This window comes from Podospora pseudocomata (assembly GCF_035222375.1).
Source record: "Podospora pseudocomata strain CBS 415.72m chromosome 2 map unlocalized CBS415.72m_2, whole genome shotgun sequence".
NCBI lineage: Eukaryota > Fungi > Ascomycota > Sordariomycetes > Sordariales > Podosporaceae > Podospora > Podospora pseudocomata.
The window spans coordinates 1,651,318-1,671,957 of NW_026946365.1; the positions used below are offsets into that span (position 1 = coordinate 1,651,318).

The following is a 20,640-nucleotide window of genomic DNA, read 5'->3' on the forward strand; positions in this document are numbered from 1 at the left end:
ACCTCTCCCACCCTCCAACAATCATAGCGAAAAAACAAACCATCCATGTAGAAGAAAAAAATCAAAAAGAGTCATTCCGCTACCCATTTAATGCCAACCTCGCAGCAAAAAAACAAGGCAAAAACCAGATACTCACCCCTTTCCCGCACTCATCCCCTTAGGCAAACCTCTTAGCCCTCGCCTCCCTCTTAGCCCTCTCCGCCGGATCCTCCTCCCTTTGCGGCAGCTTCGTCGCAGCAGCAGCACCCCCACCCCCCCCATTGCGCTGCTGCCGACCAGCACCACCCGGACCACCACGCACACGACCGCCCCGTCCCTGCTGGTTACGGCCGTTATTGCTGTTGTTCCGGACATTGGCACTAGGCTGCTGCTGCTGCGGCCGCTTGTTGCCGCCCTCAGCACCCTTAACCTTGCTCCCATCATCCTTCGCCTCCCTCCCCCTCTTCCTCGGCCCCCGCTCAGGCAGCGCGCTGTCCAGAGCCGAGATCTGGTCATTAGCCACCCCGAACTTGGCAGCCCTCGCCGCGGCCTTGGCCTCCTCCGAGTTTTCGTCTAGCGTGATGCCGAATCTGGCGGCGCGAGCAGCCCGCTTCTCTGCTTCCGTCTGCGCGTTGGTCGCGGCTAGGTTCGCTGAGAAGAGAGGTGCAGCTGGGGCAGCGGCGGGTTCCTCTGTGGCGGTGGTCTCAGCTGGCTTGTCGTCTTTGGTGGTGGTGGTGGCAGGGGCAGCAGTCTCATCAGCCTTGGTTTCGACAACGGCTGGCGCATCCTCCGACTTCTTCTCCTCTGCTGGCTTGTCTTGAGTGGCGGCGGGAGCGGCATCAGCCTTCTTGGCCATGGGAGGAAAGTCATCGTCGTCGTAGTCGATCTCATCCTCCGCCGCGGCGGCGGGCTTGGTGTCTAGACCGAGATCGAGTTCGCTGTCAGTGATGTCGAACAACATGATGAAATAGAAGAGGAAGCGCTTCGAGGTTTGGAATGCGACAAGATAGGGGCTGATGCGATCGAAGGAGGTGATGAAGATACGATCGCAACCGATGTGTGTGATTGATCGCTTGCGCAAGAACAGATGGAAAATTCACGACGCGCAATCCTCAGGTAGAATAACCCATCACCGCAGTTGCGATCGCATTCGCAGGGAGGGGAGAGTAATGGTAGGCTTACCGGCCTTGGGCTCTGCAGCTTCCGGGGCCTTCTGATTGTCGTCCTCCTGAAGACGGGCAATCAGGTCGGCCTTGTTGCCGGTCAACGGTAGGCTGCGCTCCTGAAGAACCTTCTTCAACTCGGGGACCTTCATGCTGTTGTAGTCGGCCATTGTAAAAAAAAAAGAAAAAAAAGGGGCAGCTGGCAGCTGCGAGTGGCGCAAGTAGGAATTGGTGTGTAGAGTTGGTAGTGTAGGGAGACTGTTGATGCTTTTATCGCAGTACTTGATGGCCAGAGATGAAAGGAAGTTTGGTGCAGGGCGGTGATGAAGTTCACTGGGAGGCTCAGAGGGCTGCCGTCACGCGAAACGCGTCGCTCCAAGTTTCTGCGCTGCTAGCGCTGTCAACAGGGGTCAGTGGCTAATTGTCGGCAAACGTCACAATGCGGACCTGCGGCTTGGCATCGTCGCTGCTATTCGTACGATAGAGAGAGGATACCTATTGTATAGCTTTGGTGATTGAACAGTTATCATTGTCAATAGACAGGCTTTATCGTCAGTAGAAACACTCTCCAACTCGCACCTTCCTCCTCATCATCAGTAAGCCATGTCAACGCAACTTCTCCTCCTAATGCCAACAGGGGTTAGGGTTTAGCCGCAACCCCCAAGAAACCACCAGCAAACTGACGTCATCTCCAAGACCACCTCCACCACCACCACAACTCAGCTCTAGAGGCAAAACACAAGGTGTAGCAAATACTCAAGAGTCAATTCTCCAGATGACAATGAAAACTTCTAACCCCTCACCAACAGACAGAGAGCGCAAAAAAACAAAAACACTGTATGCCTTTTGCCCGTTTGTTTACCCTTCCCCTATGCGCCATATCTCGAATAACTCAGATGCAGAAAACCCTCATCCACCAAGGGAAAAACCCCAAGCCCTCCTTCCCCCCTTGCCCAAACTTTGCATATAACAACATGCTGATGCTCCGGGTATTGCCTGTAGTGAATAACGCGGTGAAAAGAAAACAAAAGAAACAAAAGGAAGCCGCCTCCGCCCACTTTCTACAAGTTGACCGTTTTGTCTTTGGGTATCTCGGCTGGAATTCTTGGGAGGTTGGTGGTGCCACATAACCCCTTAAACCCGTTGTTTGTGTAGCCAAAAAGAAAAGAAAAAAAGGTCTCGAATCCGCAAGGTTGATGGTATCTCGTGATGTGATGTGATGTGATGTAATGCAGTGTCACGACAACAAAAGGCAGCCTCGTCTGTGCGCCCTTTCCCACTCCTATCTCCCAAACCTTACTATTTACCTCCCGGTCCTTCCTGATCTCGCCGATCTCGACGACATGGCGCTGCCGCTTCTGTCACGCCCAGCTCCTTGCAAGATGGCATCCTGATAGCTTGGAATGGGAGGACTTGGTGACGAGCGCTGTTGAATGGGCCGACCCTGAGCATTGCTAGTGCTCCTCGCTCGAACAGTAGCCAGGGAGCCATTACGGCTCCTGCTGATGTTGATCAATGGCCGGTTCTCATCGTCACTGTCATCGTGCTCGGCATCCGAGTGTTCTGGGCTTGTGTACTCCGGTGGGGGCGGATGGTTGGGGTCGTGAACACCAAGGCCTGCATTTTGCGCCCCCTCCTCGTTATGTGTTTCAGCTGCCGCGGCGCTGCTAGGCTCTCCGGCGTCTTCTGTAGGAACCAAATGGGAAAGGGAGATATCGGTTGGGCTGCGCTGGGGCCCTGGGCTGGTGGGTGGGAGAACTCTGAAGTTACCAGATCTCGAACGGGTATGACCGGGATCCAAACCGGGTCCGCCTTGCCTAGGGTAAAGCTGCACAGACTGACTTCCGCCATGACCACGAGTGTATGACCCTGTGTATCCGTCCTTCCGTCCCGTTTCGAGAAGAATGCTGCCTTGCTCAGAGCCGTATGGCGGAGGTGGTGCCAGTGAGCCCGTCATGGGGGCCAGACCCCACTTCTTCACGTTGGCCTCGATGAAAACAAATCCGGCCTGGCCAAAGTTGACGTGCACGATGCATGGGCCATTTGCTCCGACCGAGGGGAAGAAGTTTTGCGTCTTCATGCCGTGGGCGGCTTCTTCCAGTTTCTTCCCGTTTCGTGTGAAGAATATAGCGCCGGTCCGAGGTCGGTATCCAACGCCAATAACGTCACCTTGAACAATTTGGGGGCCGTAGTGGTTGCCCTTGAACGGTTGGTTGTAGCGGCGAGAACCATTGGAAAGATAGGCAACAGAGTGTTTGTGGAAGCCTAGCAGATCAGTTAGCGAGATCTGAACACAAACGTCAAGAGAGAGAGGTCTCTATCCTACCTGGTAACCGGAACAGCGGATAGGGTTTCGTGCACATGCCGATGCTGACCAGAGTATTGTCTGGCTTCTCGTAGATCTTGGCTTCCCAGTAGTAGACTTCGTTCTGTTTTGGTACCGGCAGATTGCTCATGACGGTGCATTCCGAATCAAAGAACTCAATCTCCGTACGGGCTTCAACAAAGCAGTTGGCAATCTCCAGCTCCGGCTCAAACTCCCAAGCAGAAACACCCTTCTCCTGAATAGCCAGATACTGCGATAGCGAGATGTCCGTCTGCACAGACTCGGGGGGGTTGGCAGCAATGAAGGCTAGAATAATCAATGTCAGCGTTCGGATCCGGCCCTGCTGGATAGAAAATACGTTAGGGCCGGGCACGTACCCTTTGCTCTCAAATATTCCGTCCTCTGCATGTCATCCATCGTCTCCAATGCCTCGGCCTCCTCCCGTGCAAACGCCTGCTCGTCATCGTACTCGCCGGGACGACCGATCCGGTCGAGGAAGATGCGGCCCGAGGATGTGTACTTAAAATAGTAGATGATGAGAAACACGCAGAGTATCACGATGGCCGACCCGAACGACGACAGCAGGCCGATGATGATGCCATTCGGGGCCGGGTTTGGATTCGAGGGGTAGTGATCGTAACGATCCATTGTGTGGAAAGAGTGGCGGTTGTTGGTCATGTTGGATATCACCTCTCACGCACTGCGAACAACCGATTGCCGGCAATCACGGCTGGATCACATGCACCCGCAACACCCTTTCAGATAAGGCCAACTCTTGCTCTCCTTGATGTCCACAGTTGTCCTGTTCTGTTCTGTTTCTGTCCCTAATCGTTCCGCTCAATCCCAGCGGGCGAGCGACCTGTAGCGAACTACCCAAGAACCAGGCGTCGGCGAATGAAAGAGAGACGGGCGGGCCGTTCGAGTGATGATGTCGCAGCACAGCGGTCGATGGCTTTTCGCGGTGGACGCGGGGTTCGTTGGAAAAAGCAGTAGACTTTTTTGCCCAGCTGCACAAGGCGATGGATGGATGGATGGATGGATAGATAGATCAGGAACGTTTGGGGTGTCACGTTGACTTTGGCGCAGGACGAACGCCGAGATGACGAATGACGAAAGCAGGCTGATAAGCAACGGGGAAGTGGAATCGAGGCACTGCCCACTCGTCGTCGAGGTTGCGCAAGGGGGGGTATACGGCAAAAGACAAACGCAAGAAACGAAAAAAAAAAAAGAACAAAAAGAAGAAAAGAGACAGACGAGAACAAGTTTGTCTGCGTATGTTAAGACTGGAGAAAGGACCAGTTCAGATCAGTTGACCTAAGACCTGAGGAGGAGTGGTGGGAGAAAAGATGGAGTTTGTGAATGATGGATGGATTGGATGGGGCTGGCCCGGAACAGGTCACCACACCAAAAGGCTGGGTTTTCCTGCCACGGTCTCTGGCGCCAAGAGGGACGTGGGTGTTGGCGCGCTATCAGGCAGCCGCCTTTCCCCCCTCGGCCAGCTGATTAGGCGCTATCAGGTGGCGGGGAACTCGGCAAGCATTGGAGGGTGGTGACGCTGAGGGGTTACCTAGGGGGTCTGTCCCCTCTTTTCGCTGATGTGTCTTGCAGTGGTTTTGCAGTTGGGTATCTAAATCCAAACCACAAGGTCTCTGCAGTATCTCTCTTTTGAAGGAGAAATGGAGTCGTCGAACGAATGCATAAACTCAGCAGACCCTGCGCCGCCCCAAGTCTCTGAAACCTGAGACAGCGCCTGAATGCGGCGGGTGCGCGTTGGCGAGGGACCATCTGCCCTGGCCGAGTTTCAAAGCCGCTGCTGCCCTGTGCTTGGTGCCGTGCTCACTGATGATGTAAACCACAACCACCCACCTGTTTCGCCAGCGCGCAATTCGGACCATCCTCTTGGGCCGGCCGTTGTTGGTAGTCTGATGGATAGCCAGGAAGCCACGTGGAGGTTGCAGGTTGCGACAGATGGCTGCATCGAAGTAGAACGGCCAATCTACAAGAACCACCGCAAACATTGAGACTTTGTGATGCTCACGCCTGCTCTGAGTCCCGCCGCCGTCGAGTCCTAAGTGGAATTGGACACTGAACAAAAGGACTGGAATGGAATCCCCATGGAACACCCAACCGAGACAATTGTTATGGAAGCCCAAAAAAGACGGTCCGCTCTCAGACAGCCGGGTCCCTGGAATGCCGGAAACGAACGTCTCTCGGGCCTCATGGATCGGACAACCTCCGAACCGGCCATCGATCGACACAGGGATGAATCTCATCCTACGATAACGTCTGAGGCCAGGGCCAAAGTCTATGTAATGACATTTATTGATCTGATCCGTCATGATAAACTCTACATAATCCCAACACGAATGACAGGCTTGCTTCGCAAGTAGGTAAAACAGACCGCCACCGGTGAGATAAACAAAATAAACAAACGCCTGCTTTCATAGCCGGTCCCATCCTGTTCCAAACATCATCCAACATCATCTCGTCCCTCCATCCGTGGGTCCCAAATCCATCCCTTCCTGAAGAACTCTTAATCAACGCTGCTGGTATCATCCCGTCTAGTCCTCTCTCTCTCCCTTCTGGCTCCGGCACCACCGCGTCTCTTCCTTTTGTCCTCGGCATACGCAAAGTCGCTCACGGAAGAGGCAATGGGGATGTGGTGAGAGTGCGTGTAGACCTTGGTGCCCGAGTCGTCAGTGCTGGCAGTAGCGGCGCTGACCTCACTCTGAGCCCATCCACCCGGCATGCTGCTCGAAACCTCACTCGGTGGAGGTCTAGGTCTGGACTTGGACCTAGCCCTCGTGTAATCAGAGTAGGTGTTCGCCGAAGTGCCCTCACTCGCAACCTCATTCCCCTCATCAATCCTCCTCAGCGCAACCGCCTCCTCCGCTCCGGCAGTAAAGCTGAAATCTCTCTTAATCCTCCTCGACTCCCTCGGCTGCAGCGCCTTCTCCTGCGCAGCCGCCCGTCTCCCCTCCTCCCTCAACTTCCTCGCCTCGGCCCTGATCTTCTCATTCTCCCTCACAGCATTCTTGTCGGCAGTGCTGTAAACCTTTCTGATACCCCTCTCCTTCTTCTCCTCCTTCTTCGGCGTCCTCTGCTGTCCAGCCATCAAGCCTTCAGTAACTTCGCTGCCCCCATCGGCTGTGCTCTCCGCCATACCCCTCCCACTCGGGCTCACCTCCGACCAAGAAGGATTCGTGCTCCCATCCCACTCACTCCCATCCGCCTCCCGATTAATCCCCCCCACCCTTGCCGCCTTCTCATGTCTATACATCCTCAGCTGCTCCTCAGCCAACCTCTCCGCCTCCTCATCCACCACCTCCCCATCCGCTCCAACCTTCCTCCTCGACTTCCTCTCCTTCTCCCGCCTCTTATCCTCCCTCTTCCTCTCCTTCTCCCTCTCCTTCTGCTCCCTCTTCATCCTTCTCTTCTCCCTCCCCGAGAAATCCGACACCCCCCCGGTAATGCCCGTGATGCCCGTCGTGGCCGAAACAACAGTAGTCAAATCATCATCCCTCCCCCCGCCATCCCTCGTCACCCCCGTAACGACAGTCCTATCATCCACATCCTTGTACACACTCCCGCCGCCCAAAACAGTCGACGCAGTCACATCGCTGTAAACCGTACCGTTAGGCCCGATTTTAGGACGCCGAAGAACGGTAGACTTGTAATCCTCCCAATCCCCCTCCTTGAAGTAAAACCCCCCGTTCTTGGCCCAGAAGAAGAACCAAATCCCGACGATGACGAACCCGGCGCCTAGAAGACCGAACACGGCGAAGATGGCGTTGTTGTTGACCTCGTTGGGGTGGATCACGCCGGGGTGGGTGACCTTGACGGCGGGGTCGTCTTTGGTGTCGTCGCCGTCGCGGGCGAGGAGGATGGTGTGGGCGGCTAGGGGGCCGAGGGATTGGATGTCGGAGGGGAGGTGACGGCGGAGGAGAGTGAGGATTGTTGGTGCCATGGTGACTACTGACTGGAATGTGATGATGATGTCAAGCCTGATGGCTGACCGGCTAAAGGTTGTGTGTGGTCAAGTCTCGGATGAGGTTGGGTTGGGTTGTGAAGGTGAAAAGTCGCTGGTATGTTTTGTCGACAACAACCTCCCCCACTCAAAAATCCACGATCGTCCAAAAAACAAAGAACAAAAAAAACAGTCGATAAATTAGCAGATTCCGTGGGATGTGTGTGCAACTGCAAATGCAGGAGAGAGAAAGGTGCAGCGAAAAGTGGGTGTTGTTGGTTTAATCGCACACTTGCGCACCCCGGTTAACCCAGAAACGGAGGAGGTTGGGGTTGCAGCTTTCCCTCCTTCCTTCCCAGCCACCCAGCCTTCCAACTCCACTGAAAATCAATCCAAGCCTCTTCCTTGCAGAACACACAATCAAGTTTCAGCCTTATTCTTCGTCATCATCATCAAAATCACCAGGGAAACCACCCTTCCTTTCTTCAACTTTTATGCAATCTGCATATCTGCCATGCCGCCCTGTCAATAACCTGTGTTTGAACTAAAGTAAATAATCCTCACCCAGCAACCACCCACACAACCTCACACCCTCCAACCCTCCAACCAATCCCACCCCGCATCCTCGCCAAGCCCCATCTTCCTTGACACTCAGTCACAACCCACTCAGCTGGTTCCTCCCACCCCACACAGTGTCCGCCTTTTCCCACCGTCCCTCTCACTGTCCTCCCCGTCAACACCAACCACCAATCTCCAAGCTGATATCAACCCGCATGTTATAGGTCAATAACCTCCTCATGCCGTGTCTCTATCCCTTCTCCCGAGCACTCCCGGCCTGCTGCAAGAAAGAAATTAATTGGCCATGTTTAATTTGGGGGCTCATGCCTCTATCCCCCCCCCAAGTGAACGACGTCTGACAGTTGTCCTGACTACCTGACCTTCTCATCCGCATAGCAACGCAACCTATTTGGAATTTTCACACTCCGTTTCGTCCTACTGGTACCTAACTGGCAGTACGGATAATAGTATGATGGTCCACAATCATCCCCGTTTTATAATCAGGCACAGCTAAACGTGTTCGGCCTCAAGAGGGGTAAACCAAACTCTCATTGGCAACACGTGTACAACGCCAGGTCCGAGAGTGGCAGAGAGGCAGTGTCGATCTGCAGATTTTACAACAAGGTAGCGGCGAATCTAATTTCTTCCAAAAATCATGAGATCAGCATCCCAATTGCACAGCATGGATACCCCTTATCATTCAATTCTCTCTTTCATTGTTAACTCTCCAAAAACAAAAGTTAATGATATCAATCTGGCTTGAAACGGTTTGCTCAAGGAAAATAATAATGAGATGGAAACTTCAGAATTAACCCCGGTAGAGAAAACAAAGAAAACACCCTATACAGTTTCTTCCCAAAAAGCCAAAAAAAAAAAAAACCTCCCAATATTAAACCTTAACCCTGTGCCCCTTTCAAAGTTTCCAAGTTCCATACCCCCTCCCCTTGATCAAAAGGGAGCATGAAACCACATCATAGTACATGACAATATCTTTGAGCCAACAACGCAAAGACTCAACTTCTAGAGTCACCACCCTGCCGCAAGCCGCCATGGTATTTTAGTAGCACAGGATTAAACATGGACATAAAAAGTCCCCAAGAAGAAAACAGAATGGTGTAAGGAAAGGTTCCCCATCATGAATTTCTCTGCAAACTTGTCCACCAAAAGGAACGAGGGGGTATAAAGCCCGCGCCCAAACAGTTAACCCAACTGAGAAGAGTATCCAAAAAAAAAAAAAAATCAAAAAGCAAAAACGCTCGCTCATATTTCGCCCCAGTGAAACAAGAGTTATGCACACATAAACAAAAACATCATCATCGTCGTCATCATCCTTTTGTTGGGGTTCATCATCTTCATCATCTTGGATCGTCTCGGGGTCGCCATTTGGTTGGCCGTTGGCCACTCCAGGCGTTCCAACAGGCCGTTTACCGACCAAAGTAGTGGTCGTCAGGTCGGGAGGAGGAGTACGAGGTAGGGTATTGGGGATAGGGTGGGATGGAGGGGGCGTAGTCGTCAGCACCGACGTACTCATATTCGGGGCTGGCAGCATCGGGGTAGGCGGGATAAGCCGGGGCACGAGGAATGGACCTGGCGCGGGAGGCTCCGCGGGTGCGTGGCCGGACAGGGAAATCGACTCGGGTTCGGCGGTCATCGAGGTCAACCCGGGTGTGGCGGTCATCGTGGTCGCCATAGCTCGCGTCGCTACCACCGCCTCGGTAGCCTAGCGTAGCACCGTTCTTAGTGATGTTGATCTCGGCGCCATCATGGCATTCCATTTCGGCACCGCCAATTTTGAGCGTCGTATTACCCTTTACCCTGATGGTGAAGTCTTCGTCGTGAGCACTGGTGTGCGTGGTCCTCGTCGTGTATGACTGTCGGTAATCGCTCTCGTCGCGGCTGCCTGAGCTTCTGCTGCTTCCTCCGTTTCGGGCCTTTGCGAGAGTTTCAGCGGTTAGCGGGAGCGGGGACCCGCCCATGAGTTCTTCCTGATAACGGGTGGCTGAACGAACTTGATCCTCGTATGCGCTGCTGGAAGCCGCCGATTCGCCAAAGTATGAGCTCCGTCGCAAATGTTTCCCGTAAGGCTCCACCGGCATTGGGTTATAGTCGTAGTCGCCGTACGCCTCGTCCGCCAGTCCGCTGCTCATTCTAGGTGGCTTGGGACGGAAGGCTAGGTTGGTGCTGTGGCCGGCGTTGTTGTAATCGGCAGGGCCCATGGGGGAGAGGTTAAAGAGGTCATCCTCGGTTCGTTCAATATCATCATAGAGGGTTCGCCGCGAGATTGGCGTCGAGGGCGCAGGGGGTTGGAACCCACTACTGGGGAGCGGCCTGGCAGACTGGGGTCTGCGAGGAGGTGGCGGCATCATGCGCTTATCGTCCGTCTCAACCTTGGACATCCTCCTGTTGGTGGATGGACGCCGAGCTAATTGTTTGCTGGGAGGCGCTTGTGGCTCTTCCCACTCGTTACCATATTCAATGGCAGGTGGCTGCTGAGGGCGATAGCCCATCGCTGACTGTGGCCGGGTGTAGCTGCCGAAGCGAGACTCAAGTGGCCGCGAAAAGTACTCTGGTCCTGATCCGTTCATGACCACAGGGGACGACCCTGGTTGAGGATAAGGAATCTGCATGGGCGTTGACATGGGTGCCGGTGGTGGGGGGGGGCCGGGAGGGGGAGGACCGCTCCATTGAGGTGGGTTCGGAAGAGGTGGTGGCGCAAAGCCCGAGTTCATCTGCGGGCCTGGCGTCTGGCTGTAATACCTGTTCTGGTGGGTTAAAGGTGGTCTCGAAGGTGAGCTGCCATAATAGGCACTGGTCGGTCTCGTGGTCTTGGAGCGGGGACGAGTGGCAGCAGGCGCCGGGGCAGGTGCTGGCTCATTGACGCCGAAATATTGCGCATCGTGTGCGTCTACAGACTTGCGTGAGTAACGGGCGTCGGGCGGCGCCGTCCTCGTGGGCTTCAGAGCAGGTCTTGAAGTCATGAGTGCTTTTTTGCTGGCCGAAGCAGACTTATCCCTGTGAGTGCTGGGCTTCTTGGTAGAATCTCTCTCTCTTCGAGGGAGCGTCGAGTCCGAGTCGGTGTGGGCGTTGATGGGCGAGGTCTCGCTCTTCCTGCTCTTTTCTCTCCGGACACGTCCGGTGTTTGCTGGCTGCTTGATGGGACTGCCTGGGGCACAAGATGTAGCGTAGCGTGCGGTGCCTTCAAAAACAGTTCCGGCGTCGTCAGCGTCTTCGACGCATGCAGCAGATGGTCGATTCCTCCCAGACATTGCCGATACGAGCCCCCCGCTCGTCTGCAGGCGGGCTGACTCCAAGTCAGATGGTTGAATTTGGTGTTGTTGCGAGAGGCAACGATGCCTCGACAAAGAGGCCGGCCAGTCTCGAGTGGATGGGATTGTGGGTTGATGTGGCAGGTTGGGCAGCGGCGGTAATTCGAGCGTTGAGGACAAGGCGGTTTGTGGGGTGCGAGGGCAGCGAATACCAGGGACAAAGTGATCGACTTCGGATGGCAGGATGGTAAATTCAGCGATGGTGGCGGAAAAGTCGCTCGCCTAGAGAAAGAAAATGGGATGGGTTGTCCTAAGGAAACAAAAAAAGGTGGAGGAACGGGACAGTGACCAGTTTTATTCACTGCGGGGGGGTATGCTGTGAGTGGAGGGCGGCAAGGAAGACCGCTGTCTCGCTTGCCTGGAGCAGGCTCTGGGGTTCGCTGGGGATTGGGGGAGAGCCACTGACAACCACAGGAGGACCAGACGGGAGACGACAGGGGTGTGAGAATCCCCCAGACACCAAAAGACCAAGAACACGGTGGGAACGGCACCTGAGGAGGGGCACCCCAGACAAGAATTATCGATAACAAGTCGAGACGAGACGAGACGATGCGATACCGAGGGAGCAAACACTCTCCTCCGTTCCGTTATCGACCAGGTGACGGCTTGACACACACACACACACACACACACCTGTTTTGGTCGCACCAGATATCTTTTGTGTTGATGTTGGTGTTGATATGCTGGTCAATGCTGGTTGAATGCTGATCCTGATTCTGAGGCGGATGATTGTCGTGCCCTGCCCTCCACTGCCCTGCCCAGCGGCTTGGATACGTTGCCCGATGGGTCCAATGCTTTTTTTTCTCTTTCACCTTTTTTTTTGTCCTCCTGATCGTGGGGGGAAAGGCTATGGACGGCCTTACCTTGGAGCTCCAGAACTACGGATTCTGGCTTGAGCCTCCAAGACTTCAGATACTGCGTGTGTCTCGCAGATTACAGGCAGATCGTCTGGCAGACTCGGGCAGATGCGGGACACGGAGCAACAGTGCCCGGCGCAACACAAGACTCTGCTTCTGCTGAAGAGCTATCAAACGCGATGCGATGTCGCTGGTTGGGATAGTTGGGCAAAGACGACGGGATACTTGTGCTCTGTGGCGAACCAATGAGAGCCTGCAAGTCGCTTGCACGTATGGCAACTTGGGAGCATGTGTGTGGTGGACTGCTTGTGCCAGTGTGCGTAAGGCCTCAACTGAGTGGGTTTTTTTTTTTTCGGCGGGGACCCTTCTCAGCGGCAGCCGAGACACAATCGTGACGAAGCTGAGCACTCGTTTCGCGCCTTTAATGCCCGATACTGTTTTGGGCAGCGATTGAGAGGCACGGCCGAGTGCCGGTCTCGCAGTGATCAATCAGCGTTGAACTTCTGTCCTGGATGGACATCAAAAACAGGCTGTGCCAGGCCTAAGCGATATCTAGCCGTCTGATCATGAGCTTTTGGCAGAAATGCGATGAAGACTCGAGAATGCGTGCGAAATAGAGGATCAACTCAGTTGAGCTGCGGACCACCGAATGATGCTCTCTTCATGCAGAGAGAGAGAGAAAAAATGCGAAAGGCAACCACCTTTCATCCCTAGGCAACGGCAGGCAGGGCGCCAGCTCACACACCATTTCTGTCAACGCTTGCGCGGGTTTCGACCCTTATTATTGGGAGCCGTCGGGCCTGGAATGCAGAATGCTGCAGGCCGGTGCCGCCTGACGCCTCTCATAGGGCAGGACTGCGACGAGCGCCCCCAACAATCTTCTACTTCGTTCTCTGTGTCTTGGTCTTGCCGGGTCCGCATTTTTGGAGTCACCGGCCAACTTCAATTATATGTACTGCACCCGCATTTCGATATCAAATTTTCAAGACACGGACTGGCAACGTCGTGATCGGAGCACACTTGGCGTATGGCAAGATGCTTTTCAGGAACCGATACGGCCTCTGATCTGGTGACTGGTTCCGTCAAACATTCTCTTGATTGCTTACTCGTCTCGCCAGCGGACCGTCCGACGACAATTCAGCCGTTCCTTTCCACAGCCATGTCGTGGAAGCATCCAACAGACGATCGTCTCATGCGGCATATTTTGCAGAGCCGCAGTTCAATAGGTCGAACTGCTGCGGGTGAAACTGTTGCCCTCCCCATATATACCAAGGAACAGACCAGAACCGCGCTCGCATATAAAAGTGTGTTTTGATTTTGATTTCGCCTTTGCCTCATTGGTGCTTCGAGCATACAGATGAGCATCGGGTGCCCAATGATCACGTTCTTATACCCTCCTCAAAAAGATGCTCGACCGAATGTTGGGGGTTGCTTCCCCACAGAAATTGGTATCGTCGACGAAACAGAGGACAGCCGCGCCGGACCTTTCGGATTTGATTGGACGGCTTCTTTGTAACAATGGCTGTTCCCACCGTCGCAAATGCGCGAGAAGCGCGAGTATCTGCACATCATGCCGTATCGCCATGCTCAGGCGATCCCGTCCACTTGGGTGCCGTTGAACGGGCATCCACAGCGGATTATCGGCTGTTTCGTCAAGCTCTTCGAGAACACAGGTTCCCAGTCTCATTTCCATCTCCCTCCAGATGTGAGTCAATTTGGGCAGTGGGAGGATGGCCAAGCCAATCCAAAGACGGACTGGTCCGGATACTCCGCATCCAATGCATTGAAAGCAGGATGCATGCAGGGGGGGTCCTACAGAAAGTCATTGACCTCTTGGGCAACGCTGGCGCCATTTCCTCAGATAGACTCCATGAAGCCTGCACGCAACTCTCTGACGCAAGCGTTCGAGACGATCCCGTGACACACCGGCCAATGCAGCTTCTAGGTATGTGACGTGAGAGCTCATGAACCATCCCAGATGTAAAAGAAAGCCAGCGTCTTCCTCTGGGCTTGGAAGGCCCTCCGAAAAGCACGCTGCCGAGCACAACCGGAAGTCGGGTCCGTTTGGGGACCGAAAGATAGCAGCCTGACCGGAGCCACTCCGGAATCCTGTCCATGCCGCCGTTTGTTTGAGGGCCCAAGATCGACCGATTGCCGCATGCCCTATCTTTGCTGAATCTTCAGTCCGAGGGCGAGATCTTTTTCATGCATTGTCCGGAGGGGCACCTTTTGTGAATCCTTAGACAATCACCATCATCGTGCATTGAAAATCGATGGCAACCCGGACCTCTGCGGCGAGTTGATTCATTCGACTCCTCACCGCCTTTTGGTTCTGGTCTCCCTCTCTCCCGGCACTATATCCTGCATCAAAGTATCGACGCCACCGTTCCATCGCTGTGCGCACTCCCATCAGCCGAACCTTTTGAGCCGGCAGGTAATGACATGAAGAGTGAGGGGGTGGCTGATCCTAGGGAGGCTTAGATCGATCAGTGATGGCAAGCACTTGTCCTTCCAACCACGAAGCTGAGACATCCGGGTATACTCAGCGAGTGCCGTCGGCAATGTAGGTCCTCTCTCTGTTTCACATGGCCGAGTCTGCTCGTGTCCTTGGCCGGCTGTCTGAAGCAAAGACGGGCCGTCACGTCACTCGGCTCGATCCCGATGCAAATCCAGCGTGGGGTGCAGGCGACATACAGCTCTGGGTCTCAGGCGCATGACTCTCAGGTCGATATCAACTCCATGTCGGCCACCACAGCTCTATGATCCGAGAGGTAGACCATGTCATCGAAGCGATTTGGCAGAATCCCAAAGTTGCGACTAGTAAACTGTTGCGATTCCCGAACAAAAAGAAAGTCAATCCTCTTGGGCGTCTCTTCTGGCTCTCCAAAAGAGGTGTAAGTGATATCCTGGTTGCCGTACCGATCATCTTGTTGCACAAGCTGAGAGATATCCGTCATGCCGGAATCAGGGGCGGCCAACACCTTGTAGGCTCCATCACTTGGTGTGCTGTTGAAATCGCCGCCGAGAAAAGCTGGTACTTGTGTCCCTCGACTGGCCGAGGCCGTCCATGTTCGAGATATCTCCAGTAGCAGCTTGGCGCTTTCTTCCCGAGCTACTTTTCCGCGATGGTCGAAATGAGTACTCATGACTACCACACGAGCTCCAGTATCCTTGTGCCGGAATAATCCCACGGTAACAACTCGTTCCAAGGCAGCATCCCAACCTTTGGACGGGAGATCAGGTGTCTTGGAAAGCCAATAAGTCTTTTGGCGTTCGCATTCCCAATGATCCACTCGGAAAAAGATGGGAGAGAACTCGCCAGCCTGTTTACCATCCTCCCGGCCTTGGCCGATATGATGCCAGGCATTCCCCAGCCTGTCCTGGATGTCCATGAGCTGAGAATAAAGAACTTCCTGGAGACATATGAAGGGCGAGTCTTGACCCGAGGTGATGAACTTCAACTGTGAGCAGAGCTTTGGACAGCGAATAGACCATGGCTCCTCACCCGGAACGGGGGTCTTGGTGGCATATCGAACATTGAAAGTAATGAGACGAATCGGAAGGGGGCCGCGTGTGGCGATGCCGGTTGAATTGGTGGTGTCCATCACCACTGCCTAGAGCAAATTCCTGGAACTGGTGCAAGCGGTCCTGAATGAGTGAGTGGTTGCCTAGAAGGAACGGGCTCTTCACTGAAGAGGCGTAAAAGCGATAATACGATAGTGAATAAAAGAGATGAATGAAGATTGAGTGAAATTGAAGCAGAATCGATAGCCGTCTGGAAGCTGAAAGCTACGTTGTCAGAGCGTGTTCACAGTTGAACTTTGAGAAAGAAACGCGTCGTGGAAAAGAGACAAGGCCAACAGTGACAGGCAGCTGTCGCGTCAAGCTTTGTACTACGTCATTCTAGATAAGCTCCTATTATGTAAGCAAGAACCCCGCAACCATCTGACCTCAAGTCCTCGACCGCCGATGACCTTTTTGGTCACAGGCCACCAAATTCAGAAACCACGGCATTTATTTGCACCACCATTTTGAGCTGATTACGTGCTTCGATCGTGTAACTTTGAGTTCTACATTCCGTATTTCCAACAGACCGAGATCTCCAAGTGGAAAAGTGCGGGAAACTGCAGTGTAATGTAAAGTGCAGAAGTTCTTGCAGCGTTCCTGCTTCGAGGCTGACCTCCCACGAGCTGTGACTCGTCAGCATTTGCCCGTCTTCTCGATCTTTTTTTCTTCGATCGATTCATAGGAAAAGAACCTTGATGATTTGCTCCGATCATCTGCCCCCCAAAGGGTCTTGGCAGAGATCCTGCAGGTACGTTCTGCCTCACCTTCATCGCCCCCCTCATCTTGTATGAGACGATCAGAAGCCTGTATATCCTCTTCCAAATATTCCATACTATCATCCTGACGGGATTTAGAAAATCACCGGTGTACTCGGCATCTTTCTGATATCTCCGGGAGGGTGTGCTCGTTGGACAATCAGATATCGAATCCCACTACTAACCTGGTCGGTGTCTCAGCTCAGCCGGTTGAGTTGTATGTCACAAGCCAATCTATGACAACCTTCACGAAAGTAATTCCCCGCCTGCTCGTAATCTACTTTGGCATTTCCAAGGCCCAAATCCCATAACCTGCCGGTTCGAGTCACCATTCACGCCATTCTCGAAATGTTCCAAGTTTAATCAACCCACATGGTGATCCCCGTGATGTTCCGCATAGTCTTGGTGTCTCTGCACCTCTCACCAAAATCGGCAATCCTCTTCAGACTAGCCATGGTTAATTCACCCTAGGCCGCGAAAGGCGCAGCCACACCTTAGAGCGAATGGGCGAATGACCCCACTCACACACGGCCATCGGCCGAGTTCGAAGTTGGTGTGTATGGCATCCTGTGGGTGGCCGTCAAGAAAACAGACAGGTCACTTTTCACTCCACAAGGCAGCATCTAAGCGGTAATCATCACTAGGGAACTTTGACCGGTGACTCTGCGTATACCCGACCATCCATGGCTTTTTTTTGTTGTTTTGTCTCTCATGGAAGATGGTGGGCATGTAAGGAACACCAGCTGCGGTCATTTGGACTTTTGGGATAGTATATATCAACTGCGGCGTTGCCGCCTTTTGGGGACCCATCCACTCATCTCTCTCTTGTTTCGTTCACTCTCTGTTGATCGAGTTCCACGGCAGTTGGGGACAGACACACAGAACGTCTGTGTGCGGCCTCTCTCGTTTCGGGAAGTCTATTATTTGATAGGACATCGACTCGTGTCTTTCTAAGCCAGTCGACACACAAGGGCGGCTCGACGGCAAAAACGAAGAATCTCATGCTTTGATCGGGTCAGACGAATACGCGGCCGGGGGTATATATCTACCCTCATTTGAGACATCATGTCTTCCTCCCGATACTCGACGACAACCAGCTCAACCAACCCATCAAAATACTCCTATTCTCCAGCAGCACAGTCTAGCTATTCCTCTTCCCGCCCAGGTCAACGCCCCTCTCCATTCCAACCACCCTCCCAACCAGCCCTCAAACCAACACACCTCTCCTCCCCCTTGCCAGACGACAACGACGACTTCTCCCTCACAATGCCAGGCATCGATCCCCTCTCCTTCTTCCTCACCCCCCCAACCCCCTCGGCCCCCTACCCACAGGACGACGACACGGCCATGCTCGACTTTGACTACTTTGACTACTCGGCCGGCATCGACGATTCTTCTTCGGCCGACGTCAGGAGCGTCAGCCCTTCCAGCCTAGCAGGCTTCTCCCGCCCTGACGGCCCGCGCCCCCCTACTCCCCCTCGGGTCTCCTCCCCTGCTGTGAGCACCCCCGATTTGGAGTTTGACTACGGGAGCTTGGGAGCCAGCCCGGAAGGTGACACGCTCATGGAGGAATACTACCGCCATCGGATGGGCGGTTACGGGGGTGTTCCGCTTTTGTTGAAGGACTTTACCAATGCTGCTGGGGGGAACAAGAAGAGGGGCAAGTTTACCAAGGGGAGTGGGGGGGAGAGGCATGCGGGGCATCACCATGTCTGGAGGGAGCCGAGTCCGGATGTTTGGAGTATTGAGGAGGATCCGAGGGAGGAGGAAACGGGGGTGGTGGATGTTAAGAAGAAGGGAAAGGGGACTACTAGGGGGGGTGGGAAGGGGAAGATGGTGAAGAGGGTGAGGTTTGTTTTGCCTGGGGAGGAGGAGGGGCTTTACTGATTTGTTTTTTTTTGAGTAAACATGTATACTGCATCTTTTGGTGGTTTGTTGCTCCTTTTTGAGATGCTTTTTTTTTCTTTTTTTTTTTCCTTTTTTTCTTTTTTTTTTGAAGTCTTTGGAATAGGATTACCCCCTTACTTAGAATATTGGGTTTGCATTAGGAGGATTTCCTTGAGTGTTTGTATGGAGGTTATCTGTTGCATTGTGTCCGGTTTTTGAACTTCCTTGGTTGTCTACTGCATCTCATCCGGTTTCATTTTTCTCCTGCTTTTCCTAACCGCATGTTTGGTGTTGGCTGGCTCTTTGGCTCTTCGGGGTAAGGGATTCTCATCATTATCCCCGTTGTAATTGCATTGATCATCATCATAGGAGGATACATTCATACAGGTTGATACCAGGTTGGCATTTTCTGATCTCCATACCTCCCATGGTTTATTTCTTGGGGGTTCTTACATCTTTCTACATGTTTGCAAGATACTTTTTGCTTCGCAGCACAAAATACGAGATTCTGCAGTTTTTCCCCCTTAAGAACGTGGATGTCTGTCGTATGAATTATATGTCTCAGCCCTCTGAGGGAATTATATGCCCGTGAAGAGGTCACCGAGTGTTACCTTTGCACCTGGCTTTTTGTACAAAACCATCGAGATCCCCCCTATATCTTCCGAAAAGCCACCCGGAAAGATGAGTTGTGCAGTGCTACATGGGCTGAGAACAAGTGTGTGTATGTGATACGGAGGTCCGGGATCAGATGAAATCTTGAATGTCGAGCTTGGATCTTGATTTTTATCAGAATTTCAGGTGAACGTGGTGGTGCTGTGTGTTTCCTTGGTTTTACGAGAGTGATTGTAACATATAACTCGGCCATGCTATGATTACGAAGACATTCTTTTTCTCTCCTGGTGGGGGTGGGTCTGTGTGGTGTCGTGTGGTCACCACCAACTTGTTTTGAGTGTGTACCAAGGTGAGATGGGACGGTTCACCGCGTGAAAGAGGCTTACGACTTGCGATGACTTGTGACCTTTGAATGTGATACGGGATTGGAGTGGGTGTTAGTAAGGGGAGGTGAGAGAGAGAGGGAGGCTTATCGTTATCATCGGGATTTGTTGGTCGTCGGCAGTGGTTGCATTTATTTTTATCGCGGCAGGCCGGCGGCGGCATTTGGCTGATCCCGGCATCCGATGGTGAGTTTGCTGGCCCCACTGCCCGCTGTCCTTGTCCTTGGTTCCCTGTCTGCGGGAACATCGCGCAAACATCGATGGGCCCGGGAACGGAGAGCATCGGCAAGATCCACTCGAGGATGGCTTGGAAAGGGTTCATGGGTTGATGATGATGATGTCAGGGCCACGTTGAAAGGGTTAGACATGGGCGATGCGGGGAGGAGGGACATTGAGATATCGGACTATAGTCGGAGAGCCTATTACTGCTCTGTGATATGTGCCAACAAGACTGTGTGACAAGGGGTCTGATAGAAGATGAGATGGGATGGCATCGATAGCTATCAGATGAAAGCGCCAATGCGCACTTGCCGAGGGAATATTCTTCAAGACATCGACGGTCTGCGAGTTTGCGCAGCTGACAGGTTGGACAGGGAGCTCCGGGTCATTTGACGCTGATTGGTGCATTGGATCCCGACTGAGGTGGGTGTGGGTGTCTGTCAGACCAAGGAAAGCTCTTCTGCAAGGGTGGAGCGATGGGGCGCTGAGAGGCTGCGATTTGTTTATGTCTGAGACGATTGTTTATCTCGATTGGCCCAGCTGACGGCGGCGCTGTGTCTTGCCTTGGAGGAGCTTGCTTTGGACCGCAGGCGGCGCGGCTTTCCTTTCCATGATCCATCGATTGAATCCTCATTCCTCTGCTGTTCTTCACGCTGTCGCTGTCACTGCTGCCCCACGGGTGCTTACTTTCCACTACCGCAGTAGACGCTGTCTCGCAGCTAACCCCGCCGTCGCCGCTTCTCAGGGTCCCCCTAAACTGCAGCGGCCCGCCAGGCCAATCCATCCGTCCTTGCTGCTTTGCACAACGTCACTGCATCTCTCCTCCGGTCAGGAACTCCCGACGCTGCCGTTCCAGGCTCACGGCCGGCTTCACTTCTCGCCCTACTAGGTGCGCGAATTTGAATTTCTCTTCGAGTGGCAGATGGTCAGGATGAGCCATCAAGGTGAAAAGCGGTAAAAACCACAGGTGGGTTGCCCTGGTTTTTGTTTGTTGACTTTCCACCAAAATCGCCAGGCCCAGCTTGCGACATGCATCACCCG

At 53.6% G+C, this 20,640-nt stretch overlaps 7 protein-coding genes across 7 annotated transcripts; 2 read left to right on the forward strand and 5 right to left on the reverse strand.

The window, feature by feature from the left end:
- Window positions 1-1,312, reverse strand: QC762_203640 (uncharacterized protein; the record flags this gene model as incomplete). Its single annotated transcript, XM_062887259.1, has 2 exons — window positions 1-897; window positions 1,162-1,312. 2 exons carry the CDS (start codon window positions 1,310-1,312, stop codon window positions 158-160), a joined length of 891 nt encoding a protein of 296 aa, XP_062747057.1. The 3' UTR covers window positions 1-157.
- Window positions 1,313-2,445: 1,133 nt separating this feature from the next.
- Window positions 2,446-5,110, reverse strand: ssh4 (the record flags this gene model as incomplete). Its single annotated transcript, XM_062887260.1, has 3 exons — window positions 3,846-5,110; window positions 3,469-3,774; window positions 2,446-3,407 (listed from the first exon to the last, which is right to left on the reverse strand). Exons 1-3 carry the CDS (start codon window positions 4,144-4,146, stop codon window positions 2,446-2,448), a joined length of 1,569 nt encoding a protein of 522 aa, XP_062747058.1. The 5' UTR covers window positions 4,147-5,110.
- Window positions 5,111-6,001: 891 nt separating this feature from the next.
- QC762_203660 (uncharacterized protein) lies at window positions 6,002-7,435 on the reverse strand (the record flags this gene model as incomplete). Its single annotated transcript, XM_062887261.1, has 1 exon — window positions 6,002-7,435. The coding sequence occupies one exon, from the start codon at window positions 7,433-7,435 to the stop codon at window positions 6,002-6,004; it is 1,434 nt and encodes a 477-aa protein (XP_062747059.1).
- Window positions 7,436-9,262: 1,827 nt separating this feature from the next.
- QC762_203670 (uncharacterized protein) lies at window positions 9,263-11,259 on the reverse strand (the record flags this gene model as incomplete). The annotated part of the gene is made up of 2 exons (XM_062887262.1): window positions 9,263-9,924; window positions 10,003-11,259. The coding sequence occupies 2 exons, from the start codon at window positions 11,257-11,259 to the stop codon at window positions 9,418-9,420; spliced, it is 1,764 nt and encodes a 587-aa protein (XP_062747060.1). The 3' UTR covers window positions 9,263-9,417.
- A 3,637-nt stretch (window positions 11,260-14,896) lies between these two features.
- QC762_203680 (uncharacterized protein) lies at window positions 14,897-15,781 on the reverse strand (the record flags this gene model as incomplete). Its single annotated transcript, XM_062887263.1, has 1 exon — window positions 14,897-15,781. The coding sequence occupies one exon, from the start codon at window positions 15,779-15,781 to the stop codon at window positions 14,897-14,899; it is 885 nt and encodes a 294-aa protein (XP_062747061.1).
- A 1,782-nt stretch (window positions 15,782-17,563) lies between these two features.
- QC762_203690 (uncharacterized protein) lies at window positions 17,564-18,385 on the forward strand (the record flags this gene model as incomplete). The annotated part of the gene is made up of 1 exon (XM_062887264.1): window positions 17,564-18,385. One exon carries the CDS (start codon window positions 17,564-17,566, stop codon window positions 18,383-18,385), a length of 822 nt encoding a protein of 273 aa, XP_062747062.1.
- A 1,790-nt stretch (window positions 18,386-20,175) lies between these two features.
- QC762_0034760 (uncharacterized protein) lies at window positions 20,176-20,488 on the forward strand (the record flags this gene model as incomplete). The annotated part of the gene is made up of 2 exons (XM_062883270.1): window positions 20,176-20,278; window positions 20,345-20,488. The coding sequence occupies exons 1-2, from the start codon at window positions 20,210-20,212 to the stop codon at window positions 20,486-20,488; spliced, it is 213 nt and encodes a 70-aa protein (XP_062747063.1). The 5' UTR covers window positions 20,176-20,209.
- Window positions 20,489-20,640: the final 152 nt, after the last annotated feature.